Source organism: Bos grunniens, chromosome 3, assembly GCF_055505025.1.
Source record: "Bos grunniens cultivar Pamir isolate PY7600 chromosome 3, Bosgru_T2T1.0, whole genome shotgun sequence".
Taxonomy (NCBI): Eukaryota; Metazoa; Chordata; class Mammalia; order Artiodactyla; family Bovidae; genus Bos; species Bos grunniens.
This window is the reverse complement of record NC_141167.1, coordinates 20,869,827-20,885,980: the sequence shown is the minus strand read 5'-3', so window position 1 is coordinate 20,885,980 and position 16,154 is coordinate 20,869,827. Positions and strand designations below refer to the sequence as shown.

General features: G+C 47.6%; 1 protein-coding gene across 1 annotated transcript; it reads right to left on the bottom strand.

Moving 5' to 3' along the window:
• Window positions 1-987: 987 nt before the first annotated feature.
• On the bottom strand, window positions 988-12,717 carry AKR1A1 (aldo-keto reductase family 1 member A1). Its single transcript, XM_086385808.1, has 9 exons — window positions 12,612-12,717; window positions 7,077-7,165; window positions 3,963-4,082; window positions 3,641-3,792; window positions 2,843-3,038; window positions 2,311-2,510; window positions 1,990-2,062; window positions 1,764-1,850; window positions 988-1,142 (listed from the first exon to the last, which is right to left on the bottom strand). Exons 2-9 carry the CDS (start codon window positions 7,158-7,160, stop codon window positions 1,077-1,079), a joined length of 978 nt encoding a protein of 325 aa, XP_086241934.1. The 5' UTR covers window positions 7,161-7,165; window positions 12,612-12,717; the 3' UTR covers window positions 988-1,076.
• Between the last annotated feature and the right edge of the window lie 3,437 nt (window positions 12,718-16,154).

The window sequence follows — 16,154 nt, the reverse complement described above, 5'->3', positions numbered from 1 at the left end:
ACCAACTCGATGGACGTGAGTTTGAATGAACTCCAGGGGTTGGTGATGGACAGGGAGGCCTGGCGTGCTGCAATTCACGGGGTCGCCAAGAGTCGGACACGACTGAGTGACTGAACGGAACTGAATTCCTAAATCTAGGCACTAACTAGGAGGAGGGCCAGGGTGTGGGAACTCAAGACCCATGCCCAGCAGGGCCAAGAAACCACAGGACTCTGATCTCAGTCCATAAATGACTAATTTTTGTTATTCTCACAAAGACTACTCTGGGGCGGCATGCGGTGCTAATAGATGCCACTAGATGGCGATACTCCACTTACGACCAACCTAGACAGCATATTAAAAAGCAGAGACATTCCTTTGCCAACAAAGGTCCGTCTAATCAAGGCTATGGTTTTTCCGATGGTCATGTATGGATGTGAGAGTTGGACTATAAAGAAAGCTGAGCGCCGAAGAATTGATGCTTTTGAACTGTGGTGTTGGAGAAGACTCTTGAGAGTCCCTTGGACTGCAAGGAGATCCAACCAGTCCATTCTAAAGGAGATCAGTCTTGGGTGTTCATTGGAGGGCCTGATATTGAAGCTGAAACTCCAGTACTTTGGCCACTGATAGGAAGAGCTGACTCATTTGGAAAGGCCCTGATGCTGGGAAAGGTTGAGGGCAGGAGGAGAAGGGGACAACGGAGGATGAGATGGTTGGATGGTATCACCGACACAATGGACATAGGTTTAGGTGGACTCCGGGAGTTGGTGATGGACAGGGAGGCCTGGCATGCTGTGGTTCATGGGGTCGCAAAGAGTCGGACATGACTGAGCGACTGATCTGATCTGATCTGATGAAAGTGGAAATGGACTTCAGCTACATGCTTGTTTCTCCAGAACCAAGAAAATAAGGGGGTTTGGGCTCAGGGCAGGTAACACCCAGCATCCCAAAGAGAAACAATTTCCATACCAAGTCTGACCAGACAATAAGACAAGCGAGTAGCATGGATGGATACTCCAAGGGCTTTATTAACTCCTTTCTGTAGACAGCAGGACCTTACAGCAGAGAGATGAAAAGGAAGCCAGGAAGCTGTGGTCTCAATATGGGTCATTGAAGGGGTACAGAGGGTGCCCTGCATCTCTTGGGACCCTCTTCCCATCCACCTGGAAAGACAGACAGATGACTCCATTAGCAGGAGTTGACATTCCCGCATCCTGCCCGTCCTCCTAGTTCCAGGACATCTTTTCCCAAGAATCTTCCTGAACAGCCTCACCTGTGTACAGCACTATGACAGACGTCAGTGACAGGGACCTAGCCTCAGAGAATGCCACAGTACCAACAGCATTCCAGCACCAAACCCACAGCCTGGTACATGGCTGACTCTATCCCCAAGAGTTTACAGTCTCAGCTGGGATAAGGAACTATTTATTTCCCTTTCTAACAAGGTTGAGAACGCCCCATTTACACTGAGAAATTGTTATGTGTCAGGAACTGGGATCATTTTACACAAAGGAAGCTAAAGCTTAGAGAAGTTAAATCACTTGCTCTAGGTTACAAGGTATTGAGAGTCAGGACTGGAACTCACAGGCTAACTGCCTTATCCCTGAACCAGATTCCTTCTGGGAGCTCAATAAATAAAAAACAGCCCACTGTGTCCAGGACAGCAATCCTACCAACAATACCATCCTGCCAAGCCTCTACTCAGCAATATGGAGGCCAGACTTAGGCCAGAATCCTGCCCCGAATCTCAGATTCCCTGATTCTGGGGGGTGATACACACTCACCGTAAGCATGGGCACAATGAATCGCAAATTTTTATTCAGGGCATCCAGCTGCTTCATCTCCTCTGGGCTAAAGGCGAAGTCAAACACCTGGGAATGGAAGGCGGGGGTCAGGAAAGCCACTTTTGTGAGTAGAAGTTGGGGTTCCAGATCACTGCCTTCTTAGCCAGAGTCAGGGTCAGACTGTGTCCCAATGGGCTAAAGAAGACAGGACAGACACATCAAGTACCTGGATGTTCTCAAGGATACGGGAAGGTGTGACACTCTTGGGGATGCAGCTCACTTTCCGCTGGACCTGCCACCTAAGTGGGAGACGGAAGTAAACGAAACAGTCACTACTCATGAGCATTTTGTCCTCCATGCAGCCTTCTCTGAGCTCCTAGAGCCCCAAGCCCCACTGGAAGAGGGAACGAGCCTCAGAATGGCCTCTCCTAAGATGACACGGCAAGATTCTCAGCCTCATTCAGGCATTTGGAACCCCTCAACCCGTGCCTCCCAGCCCAGGAGCCCTCTCCCTAACCTGACTGTCTTTCCCTAAGACTGCTCATACCTGAGCAAGATCTGAGCTGGAGATCGACCATGCTTTTCTGCCAGTGCCAGGACCACTGGCTCCTTAAGCAGGACAGGCTCCTCAGGATCACGCCACGCACGATCAGAGGAGCCCAGAGGGCTATAAGCAGTCACCTCCAGGTTTCGTGCTTGGCAGTGGGCAATCAGCTCATTCTGAGCCAGGTATGGGTGGCATTCCACCTAAACCAAGAAACAACCTATCACCAGGGGTGGCCGCAGCTGGCTTGTGGTGGCCCCACCCGGACACACACATTCTGACCAACCCTGAATTGCTGACCCCCAGTTCCCCTCACGCTGCTTTTCTCACTCTCTAGACAGTTTTCCATTGTCTATTTCATTCTCTTCCCACACTTCGGAGGATTTCTGCACCAACACTTCTGACAACTTTCTAGCTATTTCCTGAAGTAAACTCATCATCTGCTCACTCATGTTCATTTACACACACGCATGCACACACACACACATACATGCATACCATCCCCAAACCAACTGATCTGCTTTGCTGTGCTCACCTGCAGGACAGCTGGGCGTACAGAGGCCACACTGAGCACATCGTCAATCTGCCGACTGTTGAAGTTGGACAGGCCCAGAGCCCGCACCAGCCCCTTAGCCACGAGTGCCTCCAGAGCCCTCCAGGTCTCCTTGTAGTGGGTGGAGTCATAGCGTATAGTCCCATCAGCATTCTTAGGGAAGGGGCTGTCTCCCCGCCTGAGTGAGAGACAGCCCCCCAGGTGTGGGCATGTAGGCTCCTGTCTACCTACCCGTCCAGCCATTCTACATCCCACAGTCGAAGCCCAGAAAGGGTAGAGGGCCAAGAATGAGAAACAAGCATGGTTTTTCACCTTTCCAGGTCATGATCCAAGTGTTAACTCCATATGGAATGCCCATCCCCTCTCCCTTCTTCCTAGACACAGATTATATCCCCTCCCCTCTGGGAAGTCATCCTTAACTCCCTCTGCCCCACCTCGGGAAACTGCACTGTAGGCTCCTACAGCCTCCTTCAAGTACACAGCATGGAGCTATGGTCGTCTCCTCCCACACCCTCTGTGGGAGCTTACTCTACTGCAACCCCAAGGCTGAGCGCAGCAAAAGCTAGAACATTTCCCCAGTGTATAAAGGCAACAGGAGGACTCATCCATATACACCCTAGGATACATGCCCTGTGAAGTGGCACTCCTTTTTTCTGTAGCTAGACTGTAGCAGAAAAGACTGAGTGCTCTTCTCTTGCTCTGTTCCTATAACTTACAAAAAGTTACTAACATGACTCCCCCAACCCCTGATTCCTAGATGAAGACCCTGGCAAGGCTCACTCAAAGGCGTAAGGCCAGTGCATCAGGTACAGGTCCAGATACTCCAGCTGCAGGTCAGCAAGTGTCTTCCGGAGGGCAGGCTCCACATCCTCGGGGTGGTGCTTTGTGTTCCACAGCTTGGAAGTCACAAAGAGCTCCTCCCGAGGCACCAACTGTACAGGGGACAGAGTCCACAGTCAGAAGAGCCAAGGGCACCCAGTCTTGCCCACCCTCACCTTTGGGAGAAGAACTAGAAGGAAGCTGATGCCAGATCCCTCTAGTCAGCCCTTAGCCCCAGCCTCTGAGTCTTCTCACCCCACCTCTCTGTAGCCCCAGTCCTCACCTTGCCAGGTCCCACATTCTCCTTCAGGGCTTCCCCGATTTCAGTCTCATTGCCATAGATAGCAGCACAGTCAATGTGACGGTAGCCTACACTCAGGGCATACTTAATAGCTGCTTTAACCTGCCAGGTGAGAAAAGCGAAAGTTTTAACTCTGTTGGCCTGGACCAGAAAGTGCCCTCCTGAGGGTCACTGATGGGGTGAGGGGGCAGGAATTTACCACTGTAGTCATCCACACGGTGGAAGTGAGAAGATAGAAGACGGCTCCAGTCTTGGGGATCAGAAGTCTCTGTGGAGACCCCAAACCCTTTTTCCTCCTCACCACTAACTTCCAAGGTTCCTTCCTATCCAAGCAATCTCAGCAGGGCCCAGCAAAAACTATGTTCCCTGCTACATGCTCAGAAGATGGATGGATACATTGATAGGACAGAAAGTAGAAGTACAGTCATGGAGATAGGTCCCAACCCTGAAGAGCTGGTTAGGGAAGCGTGATACACAGGTAAGTAGTTCCTAAAGCAAGACCACATGGAGACAGATCCTTAGAAGCCATGTGGGGACTTCCCCGGTGGTCCAGTGGTTAAGAATCCACCTGCCAAAGCAGGGGACATGGGTTCCACCCCTGGTCCAGGAAGATTCTACATGCCATGGAGCAACTAAGCCTGTGCACTGCAGCTACTGAGCTGGGGAGACTAGAGCCCATGCTGCACAATAAGAGAAGCCCATGCACCATAAGTAGAGAGCAGTCCCCGCTCACTGCACTGCAACTAGAGACAGTCTGTGTGCAGCAAAGACCCAGTGCAGCCAAAAAAATGTAAATAAAAAAATCACATATATATATATAAATCTAAATTCCATTTTAAATATATGTATATATTTAAAGGGGAAGCCATGTAGACCATGGCTCAGACAAGCAGAAGAGGTGAGGGGGGGAGAACAGAAAACTAAGGAAGGTGGAAAAGTGAGATGGAAGCTGGGCCCAGAGGCCCCCACCAGAAGAGAATAAAGCAGGCACCAAGGAGGTTGATGGGTCAATTTGTTAAAAACCAGACTAGAAACATGGCATTAGGAGCAGACCCAAGGGTGTTAGGCCCCCTGCAACTCAAGATCCCCACTTAGGTGCAGTTGTTACTATCCGGACATGTGCCCTTCTCACCGACCCTGCTCCATCCCATTTCCCACCCCTCCATCCCTGACCCATCTTGGCCCTGGCTCTGGCCTCCACCCCCAGCCTTCGCCTAGCTCCTGGACTTGTCCCAGGCGGTGTCAGTGCCCACCTACAGCACCAGACTCTAGGCAGCTGTAGGAAGGAAAGCAAAGGGAGAAAAGGCAGACAGAGTTCATTCAACCACGCCACCCATCCCAGCCTAAATCCCAGACAGAAGAGGCCATTGTCCCTGCCAGAGTTCCTCCCAAACTTCTCTCAACTCTGACTCAGATTCCAAGAACAAGGAACACCCAGGTGGGAGCTGCTCCACCCCGGGTGGGAGCTGAGTCTCTACCTGTGTCCATCTAGGAAAGCAAGTTTTCATTCCCAGGCTCTCCTGGGCTGGAAGGTCTATAGCAGGGGTTACTAAACTCCAGCTAGCAGCTGGCTTTTGTTTTTTTTTTTTTTTCAGCCCTTGAGCTAAGAACAAGTTTTATATTTTTAAATAGTTATATAAGTACATAACCACCTGCATTTTGCAAGTTGTCTGACAAAATCTAAATTATTAACCACCTTGTCCTTTAAGAAACAGTCTGCTGACCTTTGGTATAAACAGTTGACCAAGTTGTTCTTTAACCCTGATACCTGCTGTGTGTTATCTGGCTATATGTTGTCACCCTGTATCAGACTGCATATTGTCACATGTATCAGGATGTATATTGTCACCATGCTTATTTAACTTATATACAGAGAACCTCATGCAAAATGCCCGGCTGGATGAAGCACAAGCCGGAATCAAGACTGCCAGGAGAAATATCAATAATGCAGATGACACCACCCTTAAGGGAGAAAGTGAAGAGGAACTAAACAGCCTCTTGATGAAGGTGAAAGAGAGTGAAAAAGTTGGCTTAAAACTCAACATTCAAAAAACTAAGATCATGGCATTCAGTCTCATTACTTCATGGCAAATAGATGGGAAAACAATGGAAATAGTGACAGACTTTATTTTCTTGGGCTCTAAAATCACTGCAGATGGTGACTGCAGCCATGAAACTAAAAGACGCTTGCTCCTTGGAAGAACAGCTATAACAACCTAGACAGTGTACTAAAAAGCAGAGACATTACTTTGCCAACAAAGGTCCGTCTAGTCAAAGCTATGGTTTTTCCAGTAGTCATGTTTGGATGTGAGGTGGACCATAAAGAAGGCTGAACACTGAAGAATTGATGCTTTTGAACTGTGGTGTTGGAGAAGACTCCTGAGAGTCTCGTGGGCTGCAAGGAGACCAAATCAGTCAATTCTAAAGGAAATCAATCCTGAATATTCATTGGAGGGACTGATGCTGAGGCTGAAGTTCAAATAATTTGGCCACCTGATGCAAAGAGCCGACTCACTGGAAAAGACCCTGATACTGGAATGGCAGGAGGAGAAGGTGACGACAGAGGATGAGATGGTTGGATGGCATCACCGATTCAATGGACATGAGTCTGAGCAAGCTCAAGGAGATGGTGAAGTACAGGAAAGCCTGGCGTGCTGCAGTCCAAGCGGTTGCAAAGCGTCGGACAGGACTCAGCAACTGAACAGCAACAACCTGCTGTGTGTAAGGAACCAAATGTGGAACGGAAGACACGATCACAGCACAGGGTGATAAACGGCACCTTGGGGTCAGCCCAGGGTCAGGCACAAAGGAGTGCCACATCTCCACAGCACTCAGCACAGATCATCAGGGAACAGGCTCCTTCTTATGCTTGAGGCCCTGCTGGGCCCCTTACCACTGCTCTGGATCAGTTGGGGAAACCAAGAGCTCACTATGGGTTCCTTCTTCCCTTGTTTCTTCCCACCGCCCTCCAGGCTTATCCCTACCAGATGTGAAGTATAGGGATGGGGGTGATAGAGAAAACACAAGGACCCTCTACCAAACAGTGCCTTTTCCCTAGAAGACAGGCAAGAACCCCCTTCTGCCCCCATCCCTCACCTGGCCAGGGTCGCTCTTCCAGGTGCCCAGTCCAATCAGGGGCATCTTCTGCCCAGTGTGTAAGAGGATACAGGAAGCCGCCATTGCCCCTGAAACACAGATGGAAGAAAATGGTGTGAGGGTCAGTGCTGCTGTTGGGGCGACTGGTCAAGGATCCTGTAAAACATGGGAGGAAGGGGGCACAGAGATGGCAGGAGAACAGACACTGGGTCATGTGTATATGCCTGGGAGCAAAGGCAGCTGAGACAGGGCAGCCAGAACCAACCAAAGCCAGTAACTCCCAGACAAACACTAACAGGACCACCAGTCTGGCTGCCCTTCCTTTCACCAGGCTAAGGGTCTGGTTAAAGAGTTCTTAAACCTAAAAACAAAGGCGAGGTGGCTCCCCAGAAGTACTCAACCTTGACTACATGAGGTCTCAAGCCAGTGTAAGATAAGCAAAGGCCTTTATGAGACAAAGGGAGACCAGGTGACAGGCTCAGAATCGAAGGATGAATGTTCCAGGAGACTGTTAGCACTACAGAGACTGAGTCCCTCTCAGAGGTCTGATCAGCCATGCTACCAGGCCTGAGTGGGCTCTTACAAGCGAAGTATCTTATTTTTTAGATTACAAAAAAAAAAAAAACAGGCTCAGAGAGATAAAGATATTTGCCCCAAATCAACAGCTAAGTGACAGAGAGAGTCAACAATTCAAAAAGGAACTGATAGAAAAGGCAGGAAAAGGCAAGAGAACACAGACCAATAAACTACATATGCTATGCCTCACAGAAGACACATGTACACTGTGTCACAGAAGAGCAAGTGACTTCTGTAGGGCAAGGACAAGAGAATAATGACATTGTCTTTTTTTTTTAATATTTATTTATTGGGCTGCACTGGGTCTTAGTTGTAGCACACAGGATCTTCAATCTTCATTGCAGCATGCGAGATCTTTAGCTGTGGCATGCAGGATCTTTTAGCCGCAGCATAACTCTTATTTGCAGCATGTGGGATCAATTTCCCTGACCAGGGATTGAACCCAGGCCCTCTGCATTGGGAGTGCAGAGTCTTTGCCACTGGAGCACTAGGGAATTCCCAACACTGGTTTTTAAGAATGAGTTGGATTGTCCCAAGAGTAAAGAGAAGGACTTCCCTGGTGGCGCAATGGATGAGAATCCACCTGCCAGTGCAGGGGACACTGGTTCAATCCCTGGTCCGGGAAAATTTCACATGCCCCGGAGTAACTACTGAGCCTCAGATCCAGAGCCCAGATACTTCAACAACTGAAGCTCTGCTGCCTAGAACCTGTGCCCTGCAACAAGGGAAGCCACCGCAATGGGAAGCCCAAGCACTGCAACAAAGAGTAGATTCCACTAGCCCAAACTAAAGAAAGCCTGTGCAAAGCAACAAAGACCCAGTGCAGCCAAAAATAAATAATTTTTTTTTAAAAAAGAGTAAAAGAAGCTTTCCAGGAAGAGGAACCAGACACATGACTTCAGTGCAGTGGAAAGCAGTAAATCACAGATATCTGAAAATTTCCAACTGAACAAAGCACGTGGTAACTGCAACAACCCTATTTGGAAAGCTATGAAAATCAGAAGTCTCCAGTGGCCTGAGAACACTCATTCAGTCAGCAGATGATGCATGGTCTTATGCTAGACACAAGAGACACACATATTCAAATAGTTCTTGCTCTCTGGGAGTTCATGGTCTGGTCAGGAGAGGACAGAGGATATCACAACCCACAAGACGGGACCAAAACCTGCACAAGGGCTACAAGAAAAAAGTGACCTGGCTGGGATGGCTTCTTGGAGGTGACATGTGAGTCGAGCTTTGATGAATAGGATTTATCCAAGGGAAAGGAGAAAGAGGGCTCACCCCAAGAATCAATAATATAGAAACATCCTTTTCCCCTGCTCTCATCAGTACTGTAACTATCACTCTCAGGATTGCGTTCATTGCTGGTCAGTACTTTTATTATCACAACCTTTGTTTCCAAGTTCAGAAAGGACATAAGAATATTATGGTAGAGTAGGTAACTGGATAAGTTGCAAGTATAACTGACACACCAACACTGTCCTTAACATTTCTGACTCAGAAGAATTTTTTTTAAGGTTATTACTTTATTTATTTATTTTTGCCTCATGGCACACGGGATCTTTGTTCTCTGACAAGGGATCGAACCCACACCCACTTGCACCCTCTGCAGGGAAAGTGCAGAGTCTTAACCACTGGACCACCAGGAAGAATATTATAGTCTAGTGGGCTTCCCAGGTGGCTCAGTGGGAAAGAACTGCCACCTACCAATGCAGGAAACACAAGAACTGCGGGTTTGATCCCTGGGTCAGGAAAATCCCCTGGAGTAGGAAATGGCAAACCATTCCAGTATTCTTGCCTGGAAAATTCCATGGACAGAGGAGCCTGGTGGGCTACAGTCCACGGGGTAGCAAAGAGTCGGACCCGACTAAGCACGCACGCGCGCGCATACACACACACATACACACACAACATTTTGGAGACCATCCTTTCTGCTAAAATGAAAACAGTTCAATTTGGGCAGCAAACCATGGACCACTGAGGGCAATCTTCTGTTACCAAACTTCTCAGGGACACAAACTGCCCAGAATCAGGCAAACATGTCTGTATCTCACAGAAGGAACTAGCTTGCCAGCTGCTACCAGGGACAATGGCTGGTTTCCTGGGCTTGATCTTCAACCTGTGACCTGTTGGCCTCTGCCAGATTTCTCAGAATACAAGGGTTGGCTTTGAAATCACACCTGGGCTGAGAGTGTGAACAAAAACCTGGCCTGGGGGAAAAGGAAGAAGAAACCTGAAGCTTGCCTCTCCCCTTTCTTTTGCTGGTGAAACTGAAAACCAAAAAGGCTAAGGCTTGGGGGGCAGGGATCAGAGGCAGAAACAGTAAACACAGATCTTCAAAGAACAAACGCTCCAAAGGACAGATGGAAGGCAGAAGATAGATGTTTTTCTCTATCAGAGGACAGGAAGTCATCCTCTGCTGGCTCCTGACTTCCTTATCTTCTGCCTGTGCATCAGCCTTTCAACCTAGCCCTGTGTTAAAAGGCTCTGAGCTTGTCAACATCTGCCTAGCTGGACCTCTAGCAGCATTCAGACACCCCCATGTTATCTTGGGAGAGGTTCAAGGTGGAAGAGAGAAGCTGAGTGTATAGGGGGGCGGGTGAGGGCAGTATCAGGACTCAGGTTTTATTAATCCCAAGTCAGTGCCTAGGTTCCTCCTCTCTGGGGCTTAATCTTCCCTTCTCAGAGAAGGGCTCTGTAGTTGCTGCCAGGATGCAAGAAACTTGAAAACACAGGAAGAAGAAGCAGTCTTCACATGAGTGTTCCCTGGCTGCATAGGCCTTCCCTCTCTGCCATCTTCCCCCACAAAAAATATTGGTGTCCCTCAGGGTTCTGTCCTCAATCCCTTCTCGCTCCCTAGTCAAGCTTCAGTGATGACTTTAATCACTAATTCTTCCCACCCCAGCTCTATATATTCACCTCCCTCTGGACAGTTCCACCAGTATATCCTACAGGTATGAGACTTAACATGTCCAGAACTAAACTTATCAAATCCAGCAACAGAGCACGAGGAAATAGTTTAAGTTCTGGAGTTGCACAGACCTGGGGTTGAATCTCAGCTCCTCCATTCTGAAGAGATATTATGCCTAAAGCCCTCTGCACAGCGCCTGACCATGTTCTTTGTTCTATATACTCTGTCTCCCCAGGACTCAAGGCCCTGGATGACAAGTGTGAAAGCAAACCAGACAACACAGTATAATCCATGGGGGGTCTTACAAATCCAATCACAGTATAATCCATGGGGGGGTCTTACAAAAGCCATCTAAAGTATTTCAGTTTGTTTGAGGCATTTCTGAGTATTATAAGATTAGGGTTTTGACAGGTAGTGGGAAGGGGAATATAGCTTCTGAACTTTGAAGACGCCAGCACAGAAAGCCACCTTAAATATGAAACAGTGGCCAAGATTTGGTCTATCTGGCTGGGTTAAAAATCCTGTAATACTTGTAAATATTTTTAAAAAGATACTGTTTGCTCTAAACTGTAATGTAACACCTAAGACTGCAATACCACTCTCTGGACTTCTTGATGTATGTGAAAAGAATTTTAAAATATATACTCCTTAAATCTTTACCCAGCCCATCCTCCAGGCCACTTTACCCAGCACACCTCCAGGGCCACTGCTCCAGCTGTGACCACCCTTCCCAGAACCAGGGATTGCTCTGATCCAGTGAGGCCCCTCTCCCCGACAAAGCAGTCCCCAAATCTGACCATGTGACTCCCAGGCTCTCTTCCAGTAGTTCTCTCCTACCACAGGGGTAAAGTCCAGACTCCTTAGTAATACCCTTTATAACCTAGCTCCCACCTCCCCCATCTCTCCACCTCTTCACTTAAGACAACATATTCCAGACTCTGCAGAAGCAGCCACCATACTTGATTCCAGGCCTCTGCACACTTCCCTTCTGCACAAGTCCAACCCTTGCCTGGCTAACTGCAGCTCACCCTTTAGCTAGCTTTAAATTTCTGGCTCCTCCCATGTACTGACAGCTGTGCACAACACTGCATTTGTGTGCTCATTTTCCCTCAGAAATTTAAGCACTCCTCAAGGTCAGGGCCTGCCATTTATCTAACCTGGTAGCTGCTACAGTGCCTGCTGCCCATTTCCCCTACCCCACACACAGGCAAACAGGGGAGATCTTGACAGCTGGAGGTGCATCTGAGAAAGTCACTGCCCCCATCACTTTCTTCCTTTACTTCTTAGACAACCTGGCAACAACGATCTCTGGAAAATAACAAAGCACTTTACCATCTCCGATTAAAAAAAAAAAAAAAATCCCAGTGATTACATTAGGCATTGCTCTTGTATTACAGATAAGAAATCTGAGATATGGGGGGCAGTAACAAGACTGATCAGAACCCTCAAGACTCTTCTAAGGGAGGTCGTGCGGCCCTGAGTATGGACAGGCTGAAGGAAAAGAGTTAATTAACAATAACCCCATCCGGTGAAGGTTCAGATTTCAGTCTGAAAAGAGCACTCGGGCAAAACAGAAACATGCCCTGGCTTTCCCAAACCCAAGGCAGGTCCCAAAGCTAGCGAACCCACGCCCCTCTTGCCACGTCAGGTTTTATTAATTTCATAATTCCTATGGAATCGCAGATTCTATAGGAAAGCCAGATTTCCGGGAAAAACCGTGTCGGTGGGCAAACAAAAAAAGGAAGATGGCAACCAAAACTTACTGACAATCGGTGCATGTAGCTTTTAAGAGCTTTATCTCACTTAACTCTTGCTACAATTCTGATGTAGGAACTGATTTTACCGCTGAGAAAACTGAGGGCCAGAGAAACTGAGGACTTATCCAAGATCATTTAAAGAATAAGAGGAAGCGCAAATCCGAAACCAAGTCTGGCCGCCTCCAGAGCATTTGCTATTCGCTCTAAACATGGGGGCGGACACATGTGGAGTAAAGGTTCGAGGCCATCTCCACTGCGCCAAAGAAACAGGGCAGCAGAGGAGAGACTCACCTCGGTACAGAGCGTTAACAGGGTAGTGTGGCTTCCCAGCTCAGTCCTGTGCCCTGCTAGCCACCAAGTGAGCCTCAGCTTCCGGGATTGGTGGGCAGCAGGAGACACCCGCCCAAGCTTGATGCAGGCACTTAAGCCTGGCGGTGATGAGGAAGCTCCTCCCAGAGGAGTGGCGGGGGCCGGGCGTTCAGCATCACGCGCGTGGTGGACCCCGCCCCTACCTCCAGAAAGAAGCTGAGGAGTGGAAGCCTGAGCTAGGAGGCTGCACCACGGTGATGAGTGGATTGCCCACGAGCATCCTGCGGAATGTGGGTCCACACAGCGTGGCCTACTGTGGAGCTTGGACACTGCACACCGCTGGTTTGGCGAACTCCCGCGTGAAAGATGCACGCGCCTCGGATCATGTAGGCGGCCCCGAGGGCGGGACTAGGCCGCGCCTCTGCCTGGCCCACACTGCACCGCGCGCCGCCTGTAAGGCTGCTCTGGGCGGTCCCAGCTCTTTCTCCAGCCAGAGGGAGAATCCGGCGGCCTAGTGACGGCTTCTTCTGCAGTGGGCTGTTCCCTCACTCCACCAAATAAAACATAATTCAACTTTTAGACTGTCAATATTTTTTTTATTCATTAATACATACAGAACAATGCACAAATCTTAAACATTCAACTCTGATTTTTTCTTTTTCATTGTAATCAGCATCCAGCGCACTTGCAGTCAGTCTCCTGTGAGGAAGGTATTCACGTCCCACTTTACAGATTGTGCAGACTTAGCAGGCTTTACCTTGTTCAGAGTAAGATAGCTATTAAATTGCAGTTCTGAGATTTGAAATAGCTTTGCCATTCGGACTCAGAGGTGTCTTGAATTTATGTTTTCCTTGGCAGAATGGGCAGGAAGCAGGTTTGTCCTGGTGTAGCTCTTTCTCTCCCTCACCTCCTTCCTGCCCCTCTGTACTCTGCCAGCGCGACTCTAACCATTTTTTAAGCTTATTTCTTTCTAGGCCACTCTGTGAGGCATATGGGAGCTTAGTTAACAAACCAGGGATCCAATTTTGGCTCCCAGCATTGGAAGGTGGATTCTTAACCACCTGACCGCAGGGGAAGTTCTTCCCCATCATTTGTTTATACCCCAGATTACTCCCCACTGTCTCTCCAGTAGAAGTGGCGTCCTGATGAACTAAGTCTCCAACATTTCACTTTTGGGGCTCCAAAATCACTGCAGATAGTGACTGCAGCCATGAAATTAAAAGACGCCTACTCCTTGGAAGGAAAGTTTTGACCAACCTAGACAGCATATTCAAAAGCAGAGACATTACTTTGCCAACAAAGGTCCATCTAGTCAAGGCTATGTTTTTTCCAGTGGTCATGTATGGATGTGAGAGTTGGACTATAAAGAAAGCTGAGCACCGAAGAATTGATGCTTTTGAACTATGGTGTTGGAGAAGACTCTTAAGAGTCCCTTGGACTGCAAGGAGATCAACCAGTCCATCCTAAGGAGATCAGTCCTGAGTGTTCATTGGAAGGACTGATGTTGAAGTTGAAACTCCAATACTTTGGCCACCTGATGCAAAGAGCTGACTCATTTGAAAAGACCCTGATGCTGGGAAAGGTTGAGGGCAGGAGGAGAAGGGGACGACAGAGGATGAGATGGTTGGATGGCATCACTGACTCAATGGACATGAGTTTGGGTAAACTCTGGGAGTTGGTGATGGACAGGGAGGCCTGGTGTGCTGCAGTTCATGGGGTTGCAGAGTCAAACACGACTGAGTGACTGAACTGAACTGAAAGTCACCTGTGTGTGTGTGCTAAGTTGCTTCAGTCATGTCTGACTCTTTGAGACATTATGGACTGTAGCCCAACAGGCTTTGCTGCCTGTGGAATTTCCCAGGCAAGAATACTAGAACAGGTTGCCATGCCCTCCTACAGGGGATCTTCCCCACCCAAGGGTCGAACCAGCATCTCTTAAGTCTCCTGCATTGGTAGGCAGGTTCTTTACCACTAATGCCATCTGGGAAGCCTCCCTGAAGTCACCTGGTTTCTGCCAATCCCATGCCCTGCCTTCCCTTTGATCCTGCAATTTTCCTATGGCCTTCCAAAAAATTATTTTTCTTTGGTTAAATAAAGCCAGTGTTTGCTGCTTACAACTAAAGAACTCTAACAGACACAAGAAAGTAAAAATAGTATCAGAGGCTACAAGGAGAAGTAAATCATAGGTAATTCAAAAAAAGGTGATGGAAAGAGGAAATGTCAAATTAGGATTTTATACTAAACTGTGAATATGTTTTTTCAGATCTTTTTGAGATGATTCAGGTATTGTATAAAATGTAAGAGGAACTGAGATAAGAGGGAAGAGTCAAGGCATAACCTTTAGGAGAATGATATAGCCATTGAGGATGCAACAAAAACTGGTTAGAAACTATTAAGCCCAAGATTGTGGAAGATTCAACTTCCTGTAAACCTTGAGCCTCATTATACATTCATTATAATATATTAACATATATTAAATCCACACCCCCCAGGTACCATGACAGTTTCAAGGCTGACCATAAAAGGCCAGAAGTGGGTGATGGCCCAATTCCTGGAAATTTCCACCCCCTCCCCTGAAATAGTTGGAATAACCCTCCTACTTGTTAGCCTATGAAATTACCCAGCCATAAAAACTAACCACTCCCATATTTCAGGACCATCCTCACCTTCTGAGATAGACTACAATTCTGTCTATGGAGGGTATTCTTCCAAAGTCTGTCTTAGGACAGCAGCTCACATTCTCATCATGGAGTAGAGACACATTTTAGAAATATTTAGGAGTATAATTGGCAGCACTAGATGTAATGTGATCCACTAGATGTAGGAGATTAAAAAAAAAACAGAGAACAGACTTGTAGTTGCCAAGGAGAAGGGGGGCAGGGAGAGAGATGGACTGGGAGTTTGGGGTTGGTAGATGCAAACTGTTACATTTAGAATGGATTAAAAAACAAGTTTCTGTTATAACACAGGGAACTATATTCAATATTGTATGATAAGCTACAATGGAAAAGAATATAAAAAAAGAATGTACCTATGAGTATAACTGAGTCACTTTGCTGTACAGCATAGATTGGCGCACCGTTGTAAATTAACTATACTTTAATAAAAACAAAAACACTGGAATGACTCCTGGGTTTCCAGCTTGAGTACATATGAGGATGGTGAGGATGGTGAATGGTTTCCCAAACACACCATGTCTTCTCTCACTTTGGGTCTTTGCATATGCTCTTCCTACCTACAACACACTTTCTTTTAAATATCCGCTACTTCCAAAACATCTTTACTGAGGAAGCCTCCCCTTGACAGCTTACAGCAAACTGTGTCAGATTTGTGATCTCTGAAGAAGAAGATTCAGCTTCAGGATCGGGGACAAGGTTTGATTACTCAGAGCTTTTGTTTTATTACAGTGAAAAAGGACAGAAAAAGTTTCTGAAATAGATATCAGAAGGGGGATGGAGAATGCCCCACTTGCTAGTCTTATCAAGGCCTTATATACTTTTACCAGACCCACTCCAATAATATACA

What these genes read in the sequence shown, in the direction of transcription:
- AKR1A1 (XM_086385808.1), bottom strand. Translation starts at nt 7,160, where the DNA reads ATGGCGGCTTCCTGTATCCTCTTACACACTGGGCAGAAGATGCCCCTG. An exon ending in GGAAGAGCGACCCTGGCCAG is followed by an intron (nt 4,083 to 7,076) that starts GTGAGGGATGGG and finishes CTCACCTGGCAG; the next exon opens with GTTAAAGCAGCTATTAAGTA. An exon ending in AGAATGTGGGACCTGGCAAG is followed by an intron (nt 3,793 to 3,962) that starts GTGAGGACTGGG and finishes TCCCCTGTACAG; the next exon opens with TTGGTGCCTCGGGAGGAGCT.